Source organism: Periplaneta americana, chromosome 4 (genome assembly GCF_040183065.1).
Source record: "Periplaneta americana isolate PAMFEO1 chromosome 4, P.americana_PAMFEO1_priV1, whole genome shotgun sequence".
Lineage (NCBI taxonomy): Eukaryota > Metazoa > Arthropoda > Insecta > Blattodea > Blattidae > Periplaneta > Periplaneta americana.
Window position 1 is genome coordinate 98,502,862 of NC_091120.1, and position 27,605 is coordinate 98,530,466.

Consider the following 27,605-nt stretch of genomic DNA (forward strand, 5'->3'; position numbering starts at 1 on the left):
TGCTACGGAAGCTTTGAACTGTGCCGTTACGGTTACAACCAAATTTTACTAAATACACAATGTCGCCAACATAAGGACATGATGTTGGTCTGTGGTGTCGTTAGAAAAATAAATTTGTTTTTTTTTTTTTTTTCCTTTTTTCTCTCCCTCCTTCGTTCTGAAATTACTGAAAGATAGCACCACTGTTAGCGACAAGATGTATTTGCGTAAATATTGCGAGTAGATTACGTGTCTTGGATGAGGGGCTCGCGACAGGAACAGTTTTGCTGTGGCGCATGCGCGGACCTCTCATGAAGTGGCAGCGTGATCCTTATGTATGATATGAATGATTATTATTTAAATCCTTGGCTTTCCTGTAGTTTTACTCATAGCCTGGGGTGTTTATTATTTGAATCACGTTTCTTTGTTCAGAGAATTCTGTATATTGTAGAAAATATTAATCTCTTTCATGCCAAAATTCACGTTTTCACTCCAGAAAATGTTTCGGAAAACTGTTTTCAATATACCCTTTTTATAACAAGATTTAATAATCATACTTAATTCAGTATCAAGATTCCTTCCAGGAGTGGGGCATCAGAATGAGCCGAATTTGCGCCGCGTTAAAGAGCAGTGCCAGGAGCGATTAAACAATGCGGCACCAAATAACATAACGTAAGCTATCGTCGAGAAGTTCCGTCATACGGGATCAATTTATTTCACTTTGCATGTCATAATGACTTATCTTGATTTTCAGAGTATGTTTGTAATTTCAGTACTCCGTTTGACTGGAAATAATCCTCGACGATAAATACCTTCTCCTCTGTTGTGAGAACCACTAATTGTAGCACTAACATCAACACTGAATATAAGTTACAATATGTCAAACTATCATATAAAATAAATACTTGATTGCTAGCGAAACGTGGACAGCAGATGAGCAATAATTTCTGTGTTGTTTATTTTGCCGCATACTGTACTATGACTTTTAAAGAGAAAAACACCATTAACAACGTATTTGATAAATAGAATACTATTTTTATGCAAAAAAAAAACAACCTTAATGCAGGATATAAATGTTTGTGATCCAGCTGCACAAACGAAACAAATAGTTTTCCAGTGGATTCCTTCTCATTACATTCAAGGAAACGAAACTGCTTATCTTCTTGCAAAAAGAAAAAAAAAGTTCTAATATATTGCCCATACCCAAGTGTACCTTCAAATGTGTTATGTTGTTGTTTTCTAATGCCAGGCGTTTGACAATAAAGTCATTTGACCTCTTGCACTCCAATATTTTTCAAAGATATTATCATGACCAGCCACTGAAGAACAGATTTTGAGGTGTTTCGAATCCATTTCTTGGTTTGAGTTGCACAATGGGCAGTTAGGGGACTGATATATTCCAATTCAATGCAGGTGTTTGGCCAAACAATCGTGGCCTGTTGCCAGTCTAAATGCAGCTACAGACGATTTTCGTGGTAAATCGGGAATTAGCTGTGGATTTTGATGCAGAGAATTCCATTTTTTCCCTTGGGATTGAGTTAACAAATTTTGTTTGTTGAAGTCTAAGTATGTAGATTTAGGCCTAATAAATCTCTTCACGTAGATTTAGTAACAGGTCTGTAAGTAGCAGTGCTGCCCTTCTTTGCTAAAGCATCCGCATTCTCGTTTCCCAGAATTCCACAATGGGATGGTATCCATTGGAAAACAGTTCTTTTATTGAGTGATATTAATTGAGAGAGCATTTTAGTTATTTCTGCTGTTTGAGATGAAAGTGTGTGTTTAGAGACGATTGATAGAATAGCTGCTTTGGAGTCTGACAATATAACTGCATTCCTAAATTTATTGATGTGGCATAGAAGATTCCTGAGACATTCACTTATTGCAATGATTTCACCATCAAAACTTGTTGTTCCATATCCCAGAGATCTATAAAGTGAGAAGAGACAGCACGTAACACCTGCACCGGCACCTTGTTCTCTGGAGATCAAGGATCCGTCGGTGTATAAATGAAGCCAGGGGATTATTCCTGTGTTCGTCCATGGTCTGGAATTTAGGTTAAGTTTAGATTTAAGACCTCTCCTGGCACTACATTATCATAATCATCCTATCACATCATCGGGGTAATGTAACTCCGCCTTCCAGGCGCCCCAACCTCAGAAGTGGGTTACAATTAAGCCACAGCCAGGAGAGAAGACCATAAATGTCGAAAAGACAACCTGGTGGCATTGGATAAAAAAAAATTTTCGTGCGTACATTCCAGATCAAATCAAGAAGTTCCCTTCTTGCTCCGGTTACACATATTGCATAGTCTATACGAAGGTTAGGTTTGGTTAGTTTATGTTTTCATTAACCAATATTCATAAACAATAATATGATGAAAGCGGTGAATAATTTCATGGCCGCTAAAAGTTTTCTTCGTAAAAGGCAGGTATTTTCTCTAGACCACAAATAAAACGGCAACGCGGTCATAATTACGTACTTAATGCTTTGGTGAACATTAACCGGAAATTTACTTTCCTTCATTTTAATGATATACCCTAAAACACACCTCCCCCCCCCCCTTTATTTCGGTGTGATAACCTATTTTAAGATCTTACTGCATCTGCATTTTCTTTTGGTGCATTCAAAACACCGCCGTTGTACTGCATAAACCTTGCACTTGATTAATGGAGTGAATTATTTAAGAATATAGTCGCGAATTTTACTACCACCATTTCGATTGTCTTTTGTTTGACACGACTCGGTACGGCCCGGTTACTAGTGGCCAGCGAGCAACGACTACAGACGTTGGTGTACCGTGCGTTTTATCCAGTTGTTCGAATATTTAACACTGGAAATCGTCTCGTAGGTGTTATGTCTCTCTTTGTTGGTGTGAAAATTTTCTGTTCTAATGCACTGAACAGATTTGTCCAGGTTGAGCACTTACGAATCAATTTGTTCAGGAAATATAAATTCTTTAACTACTGCCGGGTATTTGACTGTTAGTCATTCAACCATATGAAGCCACTTGTGTAGACCAATTTACCGACAGAGTTATTGCCAGGGTGCGCCGTAGGAGGCTGGTCTACACTACACCTGAGATGAGATGAGAGATGAGATGGAGATTTGTTGCGATGTCTCAGGGGAAACCGGAGTAAACCAACGTGTTACTGGACCACGGGCTTGCCCAATACAAGTTGCGAATCAATCCACAGGATTATAAGTTTACTGCTCTAGCCACTAGGGTGGGCCACAAGAATGAACTTTAAAAATTCGGAATTGCCTGTATGAAACCTGAATATGCAACATGGATACCGGAAACTACGTTGCACATTTTTGCAGTTCTTGCGATATTTGTGTTACAGCTACTTTCGGTAGGTTTTCACGGAGCACTTCGGTTTTTCTATAATTTTTATGTCATCATTTTCTCTCATTTAATGATCCCTTACATACTAAATAGGCTCAATTATGTAATTCAACATTATTGTTAATTAGGAGTGTAAAGAAGTACTGTACCATAAAATAAGTAAATAAGAATATACATAAATGTAAAATGCACAACAATTTAACAAAAAGAAATTATGAATTTTCTTGTCAACTAGTGTGGACAAGAATGTGCCTGGCCGGGAGTTAGTGTAAGAGTTCTCTATGATGGACGCAGCAATTAGGGTTCGCCCGCCCAGCTTGTTCAGAATAGCGATAAGGTGATGTTAATGATGATAGGTATAATTAGTGTTGCAAAACCCTAAAAATTTGCATGCAAATATGCACTTAAAAATGTCAAAATATGCACTGAAAGCAGAAGTGCAGGCAAATTTACTATAGTATAGAATCTCACGAGAAATAAAACGCTAGCCATATAATGGAAATATTAAAATTATTGGGTTTAAAGAAAAACACAGTCACTCTAATTTCTTAGTTACTGCCTTATTGGCTATTGCTAATTTAATTAAAAGTAATTTTATGGTTTTATTTTTCTTTTCTTTTATATTTTTATTTTATTTTATTTCATGATTGTATGGCACTGTGTAACACAATTTTTTCTCCCGTGCGTAAAAATGAACTTGTTCATAAAAAAAAGTTTTATCTATGGCACATGAAGTGAAGGGACATAACTTATAATCTGGTAACAAGATAGTAATAACGTCCACATTGCTGTCGTATCCTTGAAGCACTTTTGCTAACTTCCATCATCATCTTCTGGCCTTCGTTCTTTACCTCAGCTGACGACTCGTTTTCTAGACAAAATTTATTCAGAACTCATTGATTTGCTTGCGGAATACGTAAAAACAAAACTACTGAAATTGAGCGGAAAAACACTGTTTTTTAATTTGCACAAGGTAAAATAGCAGACCAGCTCATTAATACATCACAACGTTCTCTATACAAGGAACATCAAATCAAACTCACCAACTTGTCGCCTCCTGGTTACAGTGTCGTACACTTAAAGAATACACAACTTAAAGCTGTAAGTAGCCTACCACCTAACTAAATAAAAAATAAATTATTACTTTCAGCTCAATTTTAGTAATTTGCACATTCCCCCTCACCCAAATGTCAAATCAAGGAGTTCTGAATACATTTAGTCGAGGAAACGCGCCGTCATGCGTCAGCTGAAGTAAATAATTACTACACGTTATACCGAAGTTCAGAAAACTAGAAAATAGTTTTCGCTACAAAAAAAACTAAAGTATGCTCTTAATGTTGAAATATGCACAAATGTTCAAAATATGCACATAAAGGGTGGTTCACTTAACTTTCACCTCCGATAGCGTGTGAAATATTCCAGATATACACAAGCCGACAATTACAAGTTAAATTACATCGAAAGGGACATCTGATACATGTAATGTATTTTTTGTACACGAAATAATTTTCAAGACATTAGAGTCAACTTTTTTTTTAATGGAAACCAATTATGTTTTGTATTGCAAATGTTGCGTTAGCACTGTCTAATAACAACTAGCTACTTTACTGACTGTTTGAATGTCACTGGTAAGAATAAACATAAACAATGTCTGACGCACCCTTCCTTATAATGTTGACTTATAATTGAAGATCGAACATACCCATAGTACTGTGCACTACCCAATACAACCCTTATTTCTTCAGTTCTGTACTGTACAATTGAACGATAAGAATCGGCGAGAAATCTGACTGCACGCCGGGGATTTTGTGTTTTGTTTTTTGAGAATAATTGTTCATTTTTTATCGTACACTACTTTTATGTCTTACTTCACCATGTGCAACATTTCCATAGTACAGGGACATCATTTTATTTTTACCAACAGTTTTAACATTAACCTGGCTATACTCGGAAACACTGTTACCCCCCTTCCATTACAGGTGTTTGGTGTTACTAGTGCAATATGTAAACAAATCATTTTACTAGCTATAGGAGGAGAGAAAAGTAGTGTATGCATTTATGTTACAGGGAAATACAGTAGTCTATTACGATTTTCAGTTTCATCATTACTTTAACGGCATTTTCATCAAAAAACAGTAGAGTAGTAACAACAACTCTTTTTTTTTTCACAAACTCAACTCTTCAGGCGGTTATACTCATTATGTAATGTCTCCTTTATTCAGCATACGAGTATTACTAACCTAATTTATTCCCGAGAATTTTGTGAGCACTTCCGTAAGAAAACCCAATTTCTACAGCTAACTTCTTGACCGACTTATTAGGACTTAGCTACGTCCTTTCTCTAGCATCTTCTGTTATCTTTGTTGGCCATCTTACACTTTTCTTCCTTTCTGTAGGCCCTACACACTGTTGCTCTAAATTTATCTACCAGATTAATGACATTTCTACAAAAATATTCCGTAATGATATAATCAGGAAAAAAAAACTGTTGTTCACATTCGGTTATATTGTAATTCCAGTTTCCATCATCGTCCTTCATACCTACAAACAGTAAAACAAAACTCTTGTTTACATAATGCTGTTAAGTACCGTACCATATTATAGGATACCGTACTTTCGGTAACTCTAATCTTCACTTGTGCTCAGTCCACACAGATAAATTTAGTTGTGCTACACACCATACCTGTGTGAAAATAAACTTCAATAATATAAGCTCTTTCGTCACTAGAAAATACAACATATTTCTGAAACACACTGTACTCTGTACTGTTTACTTCACTGCTAGCAACAGCGGCCGTAAGTTTGTGTGGCTGACGTTAGCAAGGACATTAGTGAAAGGGGTGGGAGTCAAGTACATTCAGAAACGCGGGTACAAGAAAAATGCAAGTAAAAATAAAATGGTGTCCCTGTATTAAAATGTACAGTACATTGTGATTGTGATTTTAATTTAATTGACGCACAACCCTAATCAGAATTGTCCTCCTCCTGTTCGATTCTTGGCCAGACATTAATTGTGTTTACTCTTACCGGTGACATTCAAACAGTCAGTAAAGTAATCAGTTGTTGTTAAATAGACCTAACGCATCATTTTCAATACAAAACATAGTAGGTTGCCATTTAAAAAAAGAAAGTTGATTCTAATACTGTATGTTGAAACTTTTTTCATGTAAAAAATGCATTGCGTGTATCACATGTCCCCTTCGATGTAATTTAACTTGTAATTGAGGCGTTTAGTTGGAAAATCAGATATATCATTAAAACATAATTTTTTCAGCATGAAGGAAAAACGTTTGCAAGGAACCAAGGATTTGCAACCAATACTATTCTTTCATCATATAAATCTATGTGATGTATCTGGCTTTGGAGCATAATAGTACTATAGCAGTTGTAGAATCATATGGAGATATGAAATATAAAATTAACTCATTTTCGAGAAAATAAACTGATGTATCTGATTTTACAGCTACACGCCTCAATATTCGGTTTGTACAGTTTCCCTAGAAAAGGATGAGACGATTGAATATTCCTAAGTCTCAGATGTAAGACATTGCGCATGATCGGAGACCAGAGCACTGATACACAAGATAACGAATATTGAGTTACTTAAATTCAGGCTACTTGATTTGTTACTAGCATCGTTCCGAAATTCACTTCAAAAACTACAAAAAATATGATAATATTACGTAAATAAAAGATAAATATATACATAAATCGTGTAGTTAAATCGACAATGGACCTTCATGACTAGATCGACACTCCGCACAGAAAGGAAAGCCTTCGTGTCGTTGCAATAGCTCAGACGCTAAAACTTCCGCGTGTTGTGTAGAAGAGAGCGAGTTCGATTCTTAGTATACATCAACGATTTTTTTTTGTCTAAATAACGTTGAAATAGCTAAGTAACGTTGAAATAGAGTTTTACAAAGTCCTCAGATTAAGTGTTAATGATCACAGACAATACAAAATTACAAGTTATAATATTATAAACGTTAATCTAATGAATGCATTTATATATACACATATACAATGTAAATGCATATATATTAAAAACTAAGAATTAAAATGAAACTAAAAAATATTCCTAAGCCACACAGACAAACTTTTACAAAGGTTTAGAGTCCTTAGGCTATGTCATTTGTTGAGTAATTATTACAATATTTTATTAGTAGCTTTCCCAAATGTGTAATAAATGCACTCGCACAAAACAATTTTTGTTAAAAGTGTGGCTTTGGATTATTTCATTCTCACCCCTTCAGTTGATTTTAACTATTTTATCTGCGTGTTTGCAATAGTGTTTCATTTAATGTGCTTTCAACTTTATTCATGTTATGATTGAATGAAAAAGCACTGTTGCAGTTATTGACTAATTACATATATTAATACTAATTATTAAATGCATCTGTTAAGTAACTAATTGCAGTATCTTTTGCAAAATCTTGAATGTTTAAGTTGTCAATATTTCTGTACTATATACTATAAGACGTTAAAAGAATTTGCAATAGATTTGGGATCCTCTACTTTATATTCACTGGTTTCAATGAAAAAAATATTTTCTTTCTTAGGATATCTACAAGTTCAACTTCAATAATATTCCGAATAGCTTTAATTGCATCATCTGAATTTTATACTTTTCTATTCAAATGTATTCTATTTCCCTCTTTCATAATTGAAAAAGAGAAGGATAACCACCTATGCCCACCGACGCCATCGAAATCGAGACGAATTGTGGGATCAAGTTGTTGATACCTGGGAAGATCTCGCCGGGGATTAGAATTTATTCCACAATCTCGTGACATCCATGCTGGACTGACTTAGATCTGTAATAGAAGCTGATGGCATGTGGACAAGATTTTAAGTTAACAGGTCTCTTTTTGTTTCTTATGATTTTTGTTTGAGGAAGAATACTTTTAACTTCCAAGTAAGATTTATTTATTTTTTTTTTTTTTGACGAGGTTCAGCCCACTTGTAAGACTCAGAAATTGGGCATAAATTATTCATATTTTTCGACAAATTAGACAGTCGAGGAACTCTGAAGAAATTAATTACACCTCAATAAAAAATGTTTTACCTGGGATCGAACACGAGACGTTTCGGTTAAGCAGTGGAACCGACACGCTACTATATGAACTACCGAGACAAGACAGTGACAGCAGCAGTCTAGAATGTAGATCCCATAGCAGGCATTTGCCATTCGGTACAGAGAAGCAATGATATTTTGTGACTCGAGCTATGTTGTGAAATCGTGGCCTTAAAAGGCTGTCTTCTTCGTGATCCTTATTCTGGTCCTTGGCCTTGTTGTGGTCCTTGTAACAATTCTTGTTATATTTGTCATGAAACTTATCGTTACGTCGATATCGAGTGAACCGCGCTGTAGAACTTTTAACTTCCGACGACCAAGAGTCGTCTCATTCCTTTTAAGGGTAACTGTACATACCTGAAATATTTCACACTCTATTGGAGGTGAAAGAGTTAAGTGGGCCACCCTGTGTATATGCACGAATAACTATTGCGTCAACCATCTTAAATAAATATAAAACGTGTAATTATAATGTTTCATTGAGATATGCAGCTCCGGTACAGATAGTATTTACATACATTTCTAATCACTAATAATAATAATAATAATAATAATAATAATAATAATAATAATAAATTTATTGTATTAACGAAAGTGCATTCCAAAAAGTTTAGAAAGCGGAAGTAGAAAGAATTGAGATGTAATTAAATTGAAACTTCGAGTAGTAAAGTTGACGTACTTATTCCGGATTGAGCAACGACCCACGATAAGCGAAGGAACAGCATGACACCCCAGATGTTGAGCAGGCAGGGAATCAGGACGCCTTGGATCCAGCCCAGTTTGACGCCATGAGACCCACCCATTTCATTCGGGCTCGGTGCTTCGGGATCGCCATCCTGCGAAAACGAAAATGAGTCCGTCGTTACTGACACAGTACTATATTTAACCACCAATTAGCGTGGTTATCTAGCGCCGATGGAATTTGGAGTACCTGACATTTGCCATACAGCAAAAGAATACTTTGGGGGGGGGGACACAAACGTGTAATCAGCCCAAGCTAGTTCGAAACGTTTTTTTTTAATGAGTATTTTACGCATCTTTTGTTTCTAAGTCTGTTCATATTTTAACCCTTTGCAGCATAGTGGTTGCTCAGAAGAACCACAGTCTTCTTGTTTGTCTACAATTATAGCATAGATGTTCCAATGTTCCACCATGCAACCACTCCTTGAGGATACACAGAGATGCCATCTGTGTTTAAAATTTTGAAAAAAAAAAAAATTGATCGAAGCTTTGTTATGATCCATGATATGAAAAAAAAAAAAAAACATAAAAAATTACATTTGTGCTGCAAAGGGTTCAGGCAACTGATTTTTAAAGAAACGAGAAAATGCTCAATTTCTCATTGCGAAAGCGTAAAGATTACATGTCCTCTAAGACAATTTATTATCTAAGGTATTTTACTTACCAACAATTCACCATATACATTACATAAACTTAGAAGTTGATACTGTATGCCACAATTATAATAAACAAAAGTTATGGTTCCAGTGTACCATCAGGCGAACAGTAACAGTCAAAGATGTGTTTTCGAATTCCGAGGAGATTAATTGGATTTCGTGATAGATGAAGAAAATGATGGGTTAGTTTTCTCTCTCTAATTGTTTTATATATTTGATTTATTTATTGTTATTGTCGTCATAATCACAGTCATAATCATAATCATCCTCTATCGAAATAAATTGAAAAACTGGGATCGTCATTTTGAACGCAACTACTTCATTGTGAAAGGACTTACGCGGTATATTTTAATACGTACGTATATCCAGAGATTACGTGAAACAATAATAATATGGCCCATATATTTTATTTTTACTGCTCTAGGAAATAATATAAAAAAATATAACATATTTATACGATGTCAGTATCACCAATTTTGGATGTAATACTTCGTTCCATAATGTCTGACAGGAGAAATAAACATTCCCTGCAGAAAGAGAGAGAAGGATAACGGCTATATAACCAATGGAAGAGTTGCATTCCATACTTATCTTGAAGTTGAGTGATTTGAAGCGTTCTACCCCCGCCCAATTTCGAGACAAGCATGGAATGAGAGCCCTGCCATGGGATGAATAGCAATATATAGGCCAAGGTCTCGCAAGCAGGGAATACCGACGGAAGGAATGCGAATGAAACAATGCGATAAGGAAGAAAGGGCGACAGGAAAGATCACGAGATAACTTGAATGATATTCAAGAGTACAGTCGGAAGAGAAATGACATCGATAGAATCAGTCTTGCGTTGTGATAGTTACATTACGACTTTAGTTTGTTCCATTACATGTGAATACGTGTCTTGTATCGCACGGTATTATTATTTCATTCGTAAACATATGTTGCGCGTTTAATTAGCTTCGAATTTTTCTCTTGCTACGTTCTTTATTTCCACAGCGATGTCCTCATCTGTTCACCTTCTTGGAAGAGGCAGTACTTCCATCGGCCCGCATCTCTCGCTCCCTCGGCGTGCCTACGTACACACGTCAAAACAGACAGAAACACCACCATTGCTTTTCTGTAATCGTTCCTTGCGCGAGCTATACTTCTCTCCTCCTCTGCCGGTAATATTTACGTCGCCTGTCAGACATTATGGGACGAATTATAGTGCACCGAACAACAATTTTGGGCACTACTCATAACATACAAAAGACTCTTGACATACATTAAAATAGCCACTGGTGTAGCTCAGATGTAGCGATCTGAACTCGTTATCAGAGGCTGAGATTGGACGTAGATTCGAATCCTGCTTGCAGTGATTGCCTGCATAGATTATTTCTGAGATTTTCCTCAACTGCAGGTAATCTCATTGCTAATCTTCGGTACCATCTCACTGTCACCAATTCCACCGATGCTAGGTAACCTCGCGTTGATGCAGCGTTGTTAAATAATCTATTTAAAACTCGTACTCTTTCCAACTACAGAAATGTCATTCATTACTGGTTCTTCCAATTTAGAGCTGTGTAAATAATAATAATAATAATAATAATAATAATAATAATAATAATAATAATAATAATAATAATAATAGATCGTATCGTGAATTTGAAAATTGAATAAGGTATTGTTAAGGTAGCATTTTTCACCCATAATTTCTATTCCATTCAAATTATATATTCCATCTCTGTGCCCCTTCGCATAACGTCGTTATGACCCGATGTTTGAGGCAACCATTAACTTCGCCCCTGACATAAATTTCACAACAATTTTATCACCGAACAGAATAAAAACAGGTTTATGTTATCGGGACCTTAACCTTCGTACTTCATTGTGATATTGTATCCAAGGAACTATATTGGCTAGTTGGCTACTTGTCCCGTATCACTTATTTCGTCATAATAACTCTGATGGTAATGTTTGCATGTTGACTTTTGTCTTTTGCATCATTGGCATTACCAAAGACAACGTAAGCTATTGAAACATATTAACGAGTACGGAAGTGCGACTTGTATACAAGAGTCAACTTTTCTAGACTAAGCGATAATGTTAACTTGTATTTTCTTGTTTATGACATTTGACATGACTGAAAAACAGATGAATAATTTTGTCAGGATCTTTACTTGCTCTAACTCTGTGATACAGGTACTAAGCTTTATGGCTTTTTCTTAAGAAAACCATGTTCAGGAATTTTATCAAGATGGACAAGAATAACAAGCGGACAACGACAAAAACTTGGGATGTACAATAAGTAATAACATGAACTGCTGCCAGGAAGTCAAAAGGAAAATAACAATGGCAAAGGAAGCTTTTAATAGGGAAAGGAGCATCTTCTGCGAACCTCTGGATAAAGAACTAAGGAAAAGACTTGTGAAGTGCTTTGTATGGAGTGTGTCATTGTATGGGGCAAAAACATGGACATTACGACGAAGTGAAGTGAAAGAACTAAAAACATTATTTTGAAATGTGGATATGGAGAAGAATGACGTTTGTGAAATGGACAGACAGAATAAGAAATGAAGCTGTGCTAGAAAGAGTGGTTGAAGAAAGAATGATGCTGAAACTGATCAGGAAGAGAAAAAGGAATTTGCTGGGTCGCTATAAGAAGAAACTGCCTACTGAAAGATGCACTGGAAGAAATGGTGAATGGGCGAAAAGTTTAGGACGGAAGAAGATATCAGTTGATAGACGACATTAAGATATTTGGATCGCATGCGCAAACTAAGAGGATGGGGGAAGAAGAAGGGAAGATTGGAAAATGCTGGGTTTGTGGTGAAAGACTGTCCTCCTTGGGCAGGAAATTATGAAAGAACCCAAGAATAAGAATAGTAATTAACAAAGCAATTATTTGGGCACTAATACAAAAAGGATCATTTTCTAAGAACCTCTGGAAAAAGAACTAAGAAAGAGACTAGTGAAGTGCTTTGTATGGAGTGTGGCATTGTATGGGGCAGAAACATGAACATTACGACGAAGTGAAGAGAAGCGAATAGAAGCATTTGAAATGTGGATATGGAGAAGAATGGAACGTGTGAAGTGGACAGACAGAATAAGAAATGAAGCTATGTTGGAAAGAGTGGATGAAGAAAGAATGATATTTGAAATTGATCAGGAAGAGAAAAAGGAATTGGTTGGATCTCTGGCTGAGAAGAAACTGCCTTGTGAAGGATTTACTGGAAGGAATGATGAACGGAAGAAGAGTTTGGGGCACAAGAAGATATCAGATGATAGACAGCATTAAGATATATGGATCATGAGCAGACAAAGAGGAAGGCAGAAAGTAGGAAAGATTGGAGAAAGCTGGGTTTGCAGCGAAAGACCTTCCCTTGGACAGAACACTGAATAAATGAGGAAAAAATTACGACATTAATGGTGGACCATTTGATTTTAATATATGATGATAAAATTTTTCGGAGTGACGTCGACATTTCAGGACGTTGCGACATATTGCTACCTCATTCTTGTAACATTCTTGTGGTCCGGGATATCCACGATTCTTATGTTTCTGGAGTTTGATAAATGATTTAAGAATTTCTCAAGTACCAATTGTCTTAGCAAACACAGATAAATGACAAATGAGTATTGGCGATTTATAATTGATCAGATAACAGCATGCTTTGAGCATATACAATTGTCGATGTATATTATCCTTTGATAACTATCTCACACTTATCTCGAATGTTCTCTTTGCTACGATTATGATTGCTGGTCGTTAATACAGTTCTAGGGCCACTTAATCATTGTGGCACAGCAGCACGTTTCCTGTTGACTTCATAATTCATATTCTGTGTAAACAAATCAGAATGAATGAAATATTTTCGTCTCAAGTGCCTAAAAACACGTTAATGAAATTACATAATTATATTTACACATGGGAAACGGGGGCTTAAATCATACACAGTTCAAGCGGATGTTGTAATAGATTTCTCAGAGTGCTCCATTTCAATATAGGTTGTTCTCGGCAGTCAGCATAATTCCAAATTACAGATTTTTTTCTTATGCAGATGTGTATAGGCCGGCTGGATAACTCATTTCGTAGAGAAACTGACTATGGACTAGAAGGTTTCAGGTTCAATCCTGATTGGTGGCGGGAATTTTCTCATTGTTAAACCTTTAAAACATAGTATCATCCTATGTGACCGACACTACTTTCATCCGATTATTTTTTTTTGTAGGCCTATTTAGGCTACTGTACCGGTTATTAAGAATAGACTATTCTTAAGTCGTTAGTTATATAAATGGTCTTCATAATTTACTAATTAGCTTTATGAGAATAAAACATGAAGTCACAAAGACAACATATTATGTATAATTCATTTTTACATCCATATAATATTCACCTGCATGGTTCGTATAGTAGATTTTTAGAAATTGCTCTTTCATTGCGCTCAGTTGTTCTAGAAAATGTTTAATTTTGTTTAATGTGCATTCCATTCCTTGTCTTATGTCGTTACTGCTAGATTTTTGTGCTAATACAACTACTTTCCAACTTGCAACATATTTTGCTTCATACAGTATTATAATCAAACACTCTAAACACATTCAACAGTAAAATTTCTTTTACACTTTCGCACTTACACATTTTTCTGAAGTCTGTACACAATTCCTATACTTTCCATGTTCATTTATTTTGATCGTGTTTTTCGTTTTATACACTTATACGATCGTAATTTTAAGCCCAGGAGATACGAAACGTTATTTCTTCTTCTTCTTCTTCTTCTTCTTCTTCTTCTTCTTCTTCTTCTTCTTCTTCTTCTTCAGGGCATAGGCCTGTTCCGACTTCAAAGGATGACGTCATCTATCCAGCGGGTTCTAGGTCTTCCAACGCTTCTCCTACCATTAGGTTTGTAATTGAGAAGGATTTTAGGAAGTCTATAATATTCCATACGTTGGATGTGTTCGTAACGTTATTTATACGCTCTAAATCAGTTTTGCTTGAAATTAAGTTTGCTCTGAATACGTAGAAAAACAAAAATACAATACGTGTTCATTTTAAGATTGTAATCCGTGAAAACTCGAAGCTGTCCATGCATGCCTCCAACAATCTTGTGTCCTTTAATGACGAGGTTACTGCTTTAGAAAGAGTGAAACATTTTGTAACATTCCATTATGTAACTGAACCAATTATGAAAGAGTTATCACAATTTGAGGGCATAGTTAATTCCTTAGAGGCAAGCTGTCCAAAAAACAGACTATTTTTTTTTTTAGATATCATATGTTATTAAATGCAGATCTCACGGAAAGAACAAGGTAATTCAATTTCGTAAAATTTTCTGGATTAGAGTTTAAAATGTAATATAGATCTATAAGCCAGCTTTGGCTCTAAACACTTAGGGCCGTATTCATAGACATTCTTAGCGCGGGCTTTCGGTGGATGATCAGCGAACTAACGTTTTTTTATCAACTGGGATGGTTATCTAGCGCCTGAGTGATAATGCAGCAGATATATGATATGATATGATATGATATATGATATGATATGTGATATGATATGATATATGATATGATATGATATGATATGATATGATATGATATGATATGATATGATATGATATATGATATGATATGATATGATATGATATGATATGATATGATATGATATGATATGATATGATATGATATATGATATGATATGATATGATATGATATGATATGATATGATATGATATGATATGATATGATATGATATGATATGATATGATATGATATGATATGATACGATACGATACGATATATGATATGATGCGGTACGATATATGATATGATATGATATGATATGATATGATATGATATGATATGATATGATATGATATATGATATGATATGATATGAATCCTGTATAAGTAATCAGTCGATAGCCGGGGCTAGTTTAGCACCCTAAGGGTGCTATTCATAGACATTTCGCTAGCCCGCGCTACGAGCGTGCTAAACTAGCCCCGGCTATCGACTGATTACTTATACAGGATTCATATCATATCATATCGCTAACACTGGTTTATAAATAAGAAAAACGTTAGTTCGGTGATCAACCACCGGAAGCCCGCGCTAAGAATGTCTATGAATATGGCTCTTAAGATTTTCTACAAATAGCTAATCTTACATTCTTCAAAATTATGTGTTATGAATTTCAGTACTGTAATATATACTCAAAGTTGGCTTAACTGTGAAGTTCCAAATTTCTCTTGTGAAAATTGTACTAAATTGACAGAACTAGTTCTCCCCATACAGTCTTCAAATGATATTTCAGATGTTACTTGTAATTGGTTTATTTACGACGCTTTATCAACTGGGATGGTTATCTAGTGCCTGAGTGATAATGCAGCAGAATAAGTCCATGGTACAGCGCCGATAGTTACCCAGTAGTTGAGGGAAACCCCAGAGAAAACCTTAACCAGGTAACTTGTCCCAACCAGGATTTGAACCCAGGTCTTCTTCAAATGTCAGTTATACGTTTTCTCTTCAGACTCCCATAAAAAGCTATAAATAAAATGTTTATATATTATTTAGCCTTTTAGCATATAGGAAGGACACAATTTGTAAGAATTTAAATTCTAGTCTAAATTGAACATTAACGAGTAATCTTTATTTTATTAAGATATTAGGCCTAATAGTCGGAGTGTAAAGACAAATATCGGATTTCAGTTTACGGCAGTTACCGTGTAAGTGGTCTGATAAACCAAGGTATCAACACTTCCAGTACGGCGGTTTCCAGCCTCTGTTCGATTGAAGTGGGCGAGATTATACAGGACGAAATGCAGCTGAGCTCAGTGATTATATGCACATAATCAATGTTCTTGCCCTAGTTTCGTCTACAGTAAATAAACGATGAAATTCATACTTATGAAGAATTGTAAAAGCCACCGGTGCAGCTCAGTTCGCTAAGGCGCTTGCCTGCAGATCCGGAGTTGCACTTGGGCGTGGTTTCGATTCCCGCTTGGGCTGATTACCTGGTTAGGTTTTTACGAGGTTTTCCCCAACCGTAAGGCGAATATCAAATAATCTATAGCGAATCCTCGGCCTCATCTCGCCAAACACCATCTCGTTTTCACCAATACCATCGACACTAAATAACCAAGTAGTTGATACAACGTCATTAAATAACCAACTAAAAAACAGTGGTCCTACAATTAAGCATTTACATGTAATGGGACATCTTAGTGATGTTACCGAACCCATTCAACATAAATAATTTGTAAGGAATTAAGAAAACCTATAATTAATGCTTCTACATACAATGAAATATGGACTGTTGTTTAGTCAAATGTCCGAAGACAGATGTGAACCTCACAAGTGATACCCACAAAGCACCACTTATGAGGTAACTCAGCCAGGAGATAATGGGGTAGAGTGGCCAGTTCATTTTCCCCTCCATTGCTTACATCGTCGACTGGCTACATATTACATTAATCAGATTTCAGATGTATACAAACAACTGTTCTTCCTCTGATACATATCGTCAAGTGAGATGTATTGCCTGATAATAATGTACATATCAGCCAGAATCTCAGAGGCAAAATATGGACTGTTATGTGATAATCTTTCATCATAACTGCTACTTCAAATATTTCTTTTTGTCTTTGGTTTGTAACTTTGCACTTGGAATGGCTTTAATGAGGCTTCTTTCTTAATAGATGCTCATGTCTTTTAAAATTAATTCTCTAGTTAAATATATATTACTTTTAATAATTAACTAACCTTTTGCTTCTCAATTTATATGTTTGCCAATTAAAATGCAATCAGCACATGAAATTCTTTTACGAAGAAAATAAAGTCCAAAATGAGATAAATACAATTATATTACTATGATATACCGAAGTACATGAAGTTTCAATGCAGTAATTCTGCGTTTCCATATGATGAAGAATCGGTAGAACAGAGAAAAATTCTCCCACCTACTATGTTCCCTTTTGTTGGGCTACCCTCGTGTACCGTGTCACAGTATGTGTGACAGTAGACACAATGTCCCACCAGGAGTACAGAGGTGCACTCATTTCGAGTGACTGAATGGCTGGGGTCCAACGGAACATGGCGCCGTCTTGAATCACAAAGTGATTACTTACGCTTTATCATATTACTATGATGTACCGAAGTACCGTATATATGGAGTTTCAGTGCACTAATTCTGCGTTTTCATATGCCGAAGAATCTGTAGAAGAGAGAGAAATTTTCTCCGGCACCGGGACTCGAACCCGGGTTTCCAGCTTTGTGATTCAAGACGGCGTCACATTCCGTCGGACCCCCGCCATTCAGTAACTCGTAATGAGTGCACCTCTGTACTTGCGGTTGGACATAGTGTCTACTGTCACACATACTGTGACACGGTATATGAGGGTAGGACTACAAAGGGGAACATACTAGGTAGAACTTAAAAATAGAAGGATTCAATCCAGCATCGGAGCTTGTATCCGGTGTGGCTTAGTGGATAAAGCTAAAGCTGGAAACCCGGGTTCGAGTCCCGGTTCCGGAGAGAATTTTTCTCTGTTCTACTGATTCTTTACCATAAATACAATTAGCTTGACACAGTTTTCCGAAAAATAGTCAGTTGAATATTTGGTTCTTAAAATATGTGTCAAGAAGACATTGTGGTGCGTATCGCAATATTTTCTTTTTTATTTTATAGCCTATATTGAAATTTAATTTCCCCGTGTTTCCTTGTGCAACTTCCAACCTCAGGCTAGTATAGTATAGCATATCCAATACATTAGACAGCAATTCAAGGCAAGGGCGTTATTATTCTGTGTATGAAACTTTGTAGAAATATAATCTCAACCCACAGTTTCGAAACTACAATAAGCATGACTATCCAAACACCTTAAAATCCAAACATAGATGTGAACATTGTGTAAGGTTATGTTTTCTCTTTTATTGTTGCATTACTCACCTTTCCCTCGCTCGGCTCTCCGTGTAGTTCGCCCAGAGACGGTCTCTTCATAGCCTGGACGCAGTTCTTGTAGTGGTCCAGTCGGGGCAAAGCCTCGCGGGTGAGCTGGGCGAGAGAACTGCGGCGATTCTTGGGGTCCATGTTCCCCACGGGATAGGTTGCGGTGCTGGGGGGCAAACCCCCCTGGCTCTGCTCTAGCTCGAGCACGTCGTTCTCCGGAACGCCCTGCATGATGTTGTCGTTCGACATGCTTCCTCCTTCTGATACCCGCTTCACGTTGAACCGATGTTTTGTATCCATTCTGATTTGTCACGTAGCGGTCAGTCCTGATAACGTATCTCCTTGTTACAAGGATGTGATTTTACCCGTTAATTGTTTATTTCGTGACAAAATAAATTAATAAATAACAATTAGGTCTATTAAACGTTAGTCGTAAGCACGTTTATTCTTTCGCAGTTAATTTTCACACAACACACGTAATTTTTTTCTACGTCCACAGTTCACAACTATTGAGCTGTATTAAGGCGGAGTACTTTTTATGTTTTGAAATTGATATATCCCCATATATTAAATTACTTCATTCATGCAGTATTTTTTTACAGTATAATATAAAACGCAACAAAAGTTCTACCACACTTTTATGAGTGTGTAATAAAATTTCGATATAATGTCACTTTATTTTCTGTATACGTCAAAATATACAAGTAACTTTGAAAAACCCTAATTTTTAAGTCACTTTTCAAGATGGCAATACCATTTTATTTAAGACCATCACAAACTAAACATTTTGGAGTTTCACTGTTGATATCTGTAGTGTTTTAAAATATCAGTCGATTGGTAGGCGAACTTGGATCTGCGGGTCACAATACGAGCAACCTGGTAAAAAGAGAAAACTCTGTGTAATTTATTAATACAAAAAATATTTTTTTCAAAAATATTAACATACATATAACCTTAATTTAAATAAAATTACAATGTGACATATGTTAATAATCATTATTTACAGTAAAATCTTAAAGAAATTAATATCTAATTATATATACCATAATAATAAAGTGGATATGAAAGTGAAAAGAAGCAATATTAGATTATAAAATTCCTCTTTAGAAAATATGCCCACGACATAATACAATCTCAGGTTGATAAAAACGCATCTAACGCATGCTTAAATGGTTGTATGAATAAAACTAAAACTAAACAGAAATATTTACACACAGAATAATAAAATTTACAGGAGAAAGAGTTCGTCCAAAGGGTGGACTCTGGAAGAGTGCCCAAAACGCTCATTGCATTTCCACGTTGAATTGCAATACTTAAACGTTGACGCAAATAAGTAGTGCAACGACGATCACCAGTAATGGAGATCAAAATTTGGCCGATTTGAGATACCAAAACTTTAGCGTCATGACTCCAAGGACCGAAAATAGTTATTTATGTAGCAAAAATGAATTCTTGGGGATCATGGCACGAGTGAATGTTTAGGGCATTCGCTAAATGCTCATGCACTAATTTTCACCAGTGTCACAATCAAGATTATACATGGAATAGAATAGAATGTTTTATTTTCGCTGGCAGAGTTGAGGCTATAAGGCCTTCTCTTCCACTCAACCAGCCTTAATCAATACAATAGTGACGCACATATTTAAGTTATGAATATTTACAATACACTTAAAACATTCCCCAGCAATATCCTTCAGTTAAGTTTTAACGGCTAGTACATGTTTATTTGAATTGAGATAAAACCTATAAGAAAAAGTAATAACTTAATTTATGACCTAGTGTAATTGATTTGAGTCTATATCCAATATGTAAAGAATTATAATAAAGTTGCGATAGCTAGTTGGTTAAAATTATGAGAATTAATTAATATAAGTTTACTAGAACTGTGTTATAGGGAGAAAAAATATAAATTTAAAATATATTTATATAATGAGAATATTAATGTAATGAAATTTTTCCATTAGGGGTTTTGTATTCTATTTAGAGAAATTAATGGTAATAATAACAATGGACAGATGTTAGTTTCATTGTAAGTAACAAATATTAATAAGTAATCAATCTGTTAAGTAAGAATTTATGTAATTTTGACCTAAATTAAGTTATTGTACAACAATCCCTTACATCACTCGGAAGCGAGTTCCAATTTCTAGCAACTGAAACTGTATAGGATGAAGAATATAAAGATGTCTTGTGTTAAGATATAATGAGTAAATTGTTATGATGAGACCTGGTACTTACTGATGATATGCGGATACATGAGATGGACACATGAATATAATATTTTATGCAATCCTAGCATTGAAAATTGTTATAAATTACATCATACGTTTTCATGGAGTATTCAAATAAATAAATAAAGAAGCTGAAGTGTCGTAAATATTTGTGCTGGTTAGGATGTCATCGACATGTTAACATATTGATCATCCTGTAGGTTTTGACAATAAAGCACATTGCGTTTTCAAAAAGAGTAGAGTAGAGCTTAATAGTCTAGCTGTTAAAGTAGAATAGCAATAATTGTTTTTAGGAAAATACAAAATATTATGTGTTACTCGTATATAAAACACGACTTTTGAACATATAACATTGCGCTCTCTTGGTAAAACAGATGACAGTTCAAACAAATGACTATCGTTCATGCGCTTAGCATATTGAAATCGTTCTGAATACGATACGCGTTTTCATGCAATTCGATCTGTATTGAATATGATTCGATTCCACTTTTTAGATGTATCGACGTTGATACTCATATCGTCTTGAATCTCCGTTGTCATAAAGGTTTCAATACGTTAAGCGTATTGAAATATATTTGAATACTCCATGAAAACTTAGTAAAAAAGACTTGAAATTTTCGGCTACCCAACTATCTCATAAGATATCATGTTTTTTTAGGAACCGTTTCGAAGACAATCTTTATTTGTTTATAAGCGGCTTTAATAGATGTTTGAGTCCACACCTGTAGAGTAACGGCTAGCGCGTCTGGCCGCGAAACCAGGTGGCCCGGGATCAAATCACGGCCGGGGCAAGTTACCTGGTTGAGGTTTTCTCGTGGTTTTCCTTCCATCCATTATGAGCAAATGCTGGGTAACTATCGATGCTGCACCCGAACTCACTTCACCGGCATTATCACCTTCACTTCATTCAGAAGCTAAATAATTTGAGATGAGGATACAGCATCGTAAAATAACCCACTAAGAAAATAGATGTTTGAATGAAGTTCTTGAGTACCACGTCATCATTTCTGGGTTTAAAAGTAACCTTTATAGCACGTGTGCCATAAAGAGCTATTATGCACGATTATGATCATCATATCAACCTGTTTGTAATGCTAATTGTGTAAATAGCTTTTCTTGGCTAAAGAACAAATTTAAAACTCTGTTTATGTTTTATGCAGCAATATCCTTTTTATTGCCTGAGCGTGCATAATGAATACTGAAGCAGTTAGACTACAGTATTCAGAAATTAACTTGCAAAGCGATGCTATTGATGTTCAGATCTGGTTTGTAAATTAGTCTTACATTTAATTATAACATTTCTATTGTTACATGTACAAAAGAGTAGAATAAAATTGTTAAAAATTTGCATCATGCGACATAAGTACTGAACTAAAAAATTAATCAGTCCTATTTTTAGTTGGTTATTTAACGTCGCTGTATCAACTACCGGGTTATAACGCCGAATAATATTGGTGATAGCGGGATGGTATTTGGCTAGATGAAGTCAAGGATTCGACATAATTTGCATGATATTCGCCTTATGGTTGGGGAAAACCTCGGAAAAAACCCAACCAGATAATCTGCCCAAGCGGAAATCGAACCCACGCCCGAGCGCACGCAAATGCACTATCTCCTTAGCTACATAGTTGGCTAGTCTGGTAATGTGAAGCATTTATTTTTCAAGTGGGAAAACTTGAAAGACGAAGTTAGTTATCCGGGTGATAGGATGAAGGACGAAGATTACGACTGGCAGAATTAAAATTTGTTGTGGCCAGAAATAACCGGTAAGTTTTATTTGGCGTTCTCTCGCTCAGGAACAGGTCCTTTTCCGTGACATAAAGCTTTACCTTTCTTCGTAAGATAAATATGCTAAATTGTATAGCTGAGAATGGAGGTATCAGTTAACATATTCGTTTTTTCCGAAGTTTTTCCCCAACCGTAAGATGAAAATCAGGTCATCTTGCCAAATACTGTCTCGCTATCACCGATTCCATCGACGCTAAATAACCCAGTAGTTGATACAACATCGTTATGTAACCAAGTAAAAAATCATATTCCTTTCCGTTAACCTAACATTGAAAATAGCTTTCTTCTAGTGTATTTATCACAGCACTCTCTCTAATAAACCAGCAGAATTTCAGAACATGTTCTGTATCATAAGAGGAAACTGAAGTCAATTCACTGTCTAACAATAAAGAACTGTAACTTTACTCTGTATTTAACAGACAACAAGGCAAATATACAATCTTCACCATCTACAGTGTTTTGAATTGTAATATCATTGTGGAAAAATTCGTACAACATTTAAAAAGTGTTTTCCACGCTGTTTCTGAATTTGATTCATATGTATCTTATTTCACTGAACACTGTTCTTTCTCTCAGACATCTGTTTAATCATCAGATATAGATTTTAATTCGACTTATAGGTTGTAAGAGTATTTCACAGCTTCTGTTCGTAAGCCATTATGTACAGTACCTAATCAGCAGGCAGCGCATTTTCGTTCCCAGACAAATTAGGGAAGTTATCAGTTAGTACATCCTGGCCGTTCAGATTTCAAACTCTGACGCTAAATGCTTACGTCAGGACGCTACGAAAGGTAGAGTTCAGTAAATAATATAATATAATATAATATAATATAATATAATATAATATAATATAATATAATAATAATAATAATAATAATAATAATAATAATAATGGAACATGACAAATGTAAGTGGGATTGCTACTAAATTGAAAAGGTCTGTCCAGCTACTTTTTAACCACATAAACGCACTAAAACTTCGAAAGTAGCGCTCTACAAAATAATAGTGGTACATATGACAGAAAATATAATTAGATAATAATACTGAACCAGTATATAGAATACATTTATTACCCGTAGGACATAATAGTAAACATGACACACATTAACTGTATACTTATACAATATATGCAATTAATTCATGTAACAAAATCAGTTCCGTTACGGTGAACAAAACATATATTCTGAGATTATGAAATTCATATCTTTTACCATAATTGTCAGTAAATAATTTGTTTAAGCTAAGAAAATGTTCTTCCTACGTTACATGACGTTAACGTTACAGGGACACAATTATAATAACAAAAATCAATATACAAATTAACAGTAGTCTATTTATATTTTACACAATATATAGTCTACAAATAATTCATTTATCAAAACCTATACGCGTTGCAGTGAACGAAAACATAAATTCTGAGGTTATGAAATGCAAATCTTTTACTAACGTCACATAAAATTTGTTTAAACTGAGAGAATGTTCTTTCTACGTCACATGACATTACAGGGGCATATTTATAATACATTACATCACAGCACAGATCATCATTTCACGGAAATCACAGTATGTTTCCATTTCTTATGCTGAAATAGTTCTTCCGAAATTCGAAAATAACCAACTGTAACGTAGATCTTGTTGGAAAGAAAGGAAATAAAGAAGAAATAAATATTGTATATTTTACAAATTAAGTTAAACTAATTTAGGCTCTAGCGACATTGGAATGGAACAAACTTGTGTTCAGAAACGAGCCCACTTAGAAAATTATTTAAAAAATACAGATCAAAATTAAACACAATATAACATAAATTGATAAAGTAAAATAATATTAACACTAAAGTCTGTATTACTCAGTATTAGAATCAGATCACAATGTAGTCGTAACTTGGTGTTTTACATAAACATAATTGACGATGGAGCGTCTGTATTGTACCACAGTCTACTATATACAGTCACGAAGCTTGAGTTTTGAGGGTGCTAGAAAGAATAGACTGTGACGGTACTGTATTTTGCATTGCCTGTAATGAGGCGATATTAGCGATCCTAGTGGTGAGCAACTATCTGATGTTTGCAGATTTACTACGTATTGAGCTTCGCGACTGTATATACTAGACTGTGATTGTACTGTGATTCATAGTCTATGCGTACCTGTTTGCAATTCAACCCTGCTTATGCATTCACGTGACGTAATAGATGTACCAGAAGAAACTACTCGATCCTCTGTACGTTTGGAAACAAATGCGCTGCCTGCTTATCAGACAGGAACTCTACCAAAAACGTATCATTGCTAGATGTCGAGTTGTAACGAATGATAAGATTAATAATGAACATTGCAAAGTAAGACCGATGAAATATTGGCAAGGAAAATTTAATTCTCCAGCAAACTGTAACATCTGCTATTTTGTACCTCGTACATTATGGTTCCAGAAGTACCTGTCATGCGCTGACGGACTGATCAGCCATGCGTGTTATATTGCCGATAACCTTGTTTACGACAAATGCAAATGAAAATATACTTAACTACATATAGGCCTGGACGGTGCAAATATGTCGAAGAATCTGTGTATCACAAATAGTTTCGTGTCCATAATCCACTAAAGCTACTAAGTAGAGTTCTGCGTTTGGTTACTTAAAGCCTCCAAGCGACCCGCAACAGTGTAGGTATGTATGGGGTATAGATCGTCGTCATCCAACTCTATTACACAGTTCAGGATTGCTGTACAGTGAACATGCGAAAACAAAACAAAGTTTGACGCTTGGAAGTAGTAAGGAAATGAAGCTGACGTCAAGGGTCGGAGGGTATGGAGGGCCGGAGGGGGCGTGGCCAAATGAGGGATAGGGGAAACGGGGCGTGACCAAAAGAGGGATAGGGGAAACGGGGTGTGGCCAAAAGAGGGATAGGGGGAAAGGGGGCGTGGTCAAAGGAGGGATAAGGGGAGCTGGTTTGTGATTGGTGAATGGGTATTTGCAAGCGAGTGGTGTGGGAAAGCGATTGACGAATGAGCATGGAGAGAATGTTGAAATGAAGTGAAAGCTGTGTTACATAAGTTTCAAGGTCCATTGTTTGTTATGAAAGCTCTTGTTACGTAAGAGCCAAGGTAAATCACTCGATATGCGTGGATGTTTCGAATACACATGTTCCTGTAGGTCTTATTTGACACTTGTATTATTTTTTTTTCGACCACCGCCTGTTCCCTGGCCAGTTGAAAATAATTTTCTGTTGTGAAATATGTATGAGTATGTATTACGCAGTCGGTTTAGCCATCTGTGTGAGAGGTGAATCCCGCACGTGGAAGTGAAAGTGAGTCCTCGACTATATGACATTGACTGGACGCAGCTGTCTGAAGCAGGACCCAACCAGTTCACCGCAGTTGAAAGAGAAAGTGTATCACCTTGGTGGAAGTAAAACAATGCATCAAATCGAATTCAAAAAGATGAAATAGCGGAATGGTGAGTAGAAATAAATAAAATTACTCAAATATGTGGAGAAAACTCAATTCTCACTTCAAAAATTACCTATGATTACTAGAAGTGAATAAAATGTACAGCATAATAACAATGAAGAAAACTCACTTCAACAGTCACCTGGTTGCTGTATTTAAAGAGGCATAAATAGCATGATTTATACTCTATCTATGGCTGGAAGTAAACATCTTTTACCTGATTCCAGACATTCGCGGAGCGGACTGTAATTTCTCACATCAGTTGTTAAAGTACAAAGGGATATACATAAAAAGACTTGGACTTTTGAAGATAGATTGACGCATAACCAGTCAGAGGAAGTAAAATCTTTCACCTTACTCCTTCCTCAGAAAATTTAATAATAATAATAAAAATAAAAAAATAATAATAATAATAATAAATCCTTTTCCAAAAAATAAATGGTGTTTACATTTATAATTACACGTCGTGATGCATAGATCTAACGCATGATTCTTATCAAAATGTACATCATTAATTACATTAATCAGTGCATCACATTCAGTTTTTTTTTAAAACGTGACATTCATTTTTTAATAATTTTTTTTATGATCCGCGGTTGCTCTTGCTCTAACAAATGTTACTTTACTGTTATTATTTCATTGTTGTGATTATCACGATAGCGTTATTAATAATGTGATGCATGGGCCTAAATCTAACCATGATTCTTATCAAAGTGCACATCATTAATTACATTAATCAGTTCATCACATTCAGTTTTTCAATCATTTAACTAGATTGTGGGCTTATTTTCATTTAATTGTTGTAATTACATGACGTTCCTGCACTCATAATTTACCCATACTATTCGTTTCCCATGTTTCTTAAAATAATATTTATGTGCCTAATTTCATCTTAATTTATTTTATTTACATAAACAGTGATGCAGAATCGAGAGAGTTTGAGACTCGCATTGAGGTCATGGGTTCAAATTCTGTGGCCGACCATAAAGACAACTGCCAAATTGGAAATTTACATGTCATGATTCATCACCACCTCAATTGCCAATACGATAAACATTAATCAAAATCTATAATTAGTTACATGAACACAAGCCATCTATGCAAAAGGATGAGACAGTTCCAGAGATTCAAAGAATGCTGTTTAACATGTCTGTTTCGTGTGCTCATTTAATAACTGAGGGAGTAGCTCAATTGGTAGAGCGTTCGCAGTGCATCACATTCAGTTTTTTTTTAATCATTTAACTAGATTGTGGGCTTATTTTCATTTAATTGTTGTAATTACATGACGTTCCTGCGCTCATAATTTTCCCATACTATTCGTTTCCCATATCGCTGTAAAAACAACTCATTACGAAAATGACTCCATCTATTCAATGTGGCCTTGCACAACAAACAGGGAATATTATCCATTTAACACTATTGTTATATGATATAATTAG

The 27,605-nt window shown here is 35.5% G+C and overlaps 1 protein-coding gene across 1 annotated transcript in view; it reads right to left on the reverse strand.

Annotated features, from left to right (window-relative positions):
- The window catches only part of NKCC (sodium potassium chloride cotransporter), a 155,782-nt gene that overhangs the window by 52,408 nt on the left and 75,769 nt on the right, over positions 1–27,605 (reverse strand). The window contains exons 2-3 of the mRNA XM_069823783.1: positions 18,708–19,583; positions 9,079–9,235 (exon numbers count right to left, since the gene is read on the reverse strand). Of these exons, the coding sequence (XP_069679884.1) occupies positions 9,079–9,235; positions 18,708–19,007 (457 nt within the window). The 5' untranslated portion in view covers positions 19,008–19,583. The remainder of the gene's footprint in view (positions 1–9,078; positions 9,236–18,707; positions 19,584–27,605) is intronic.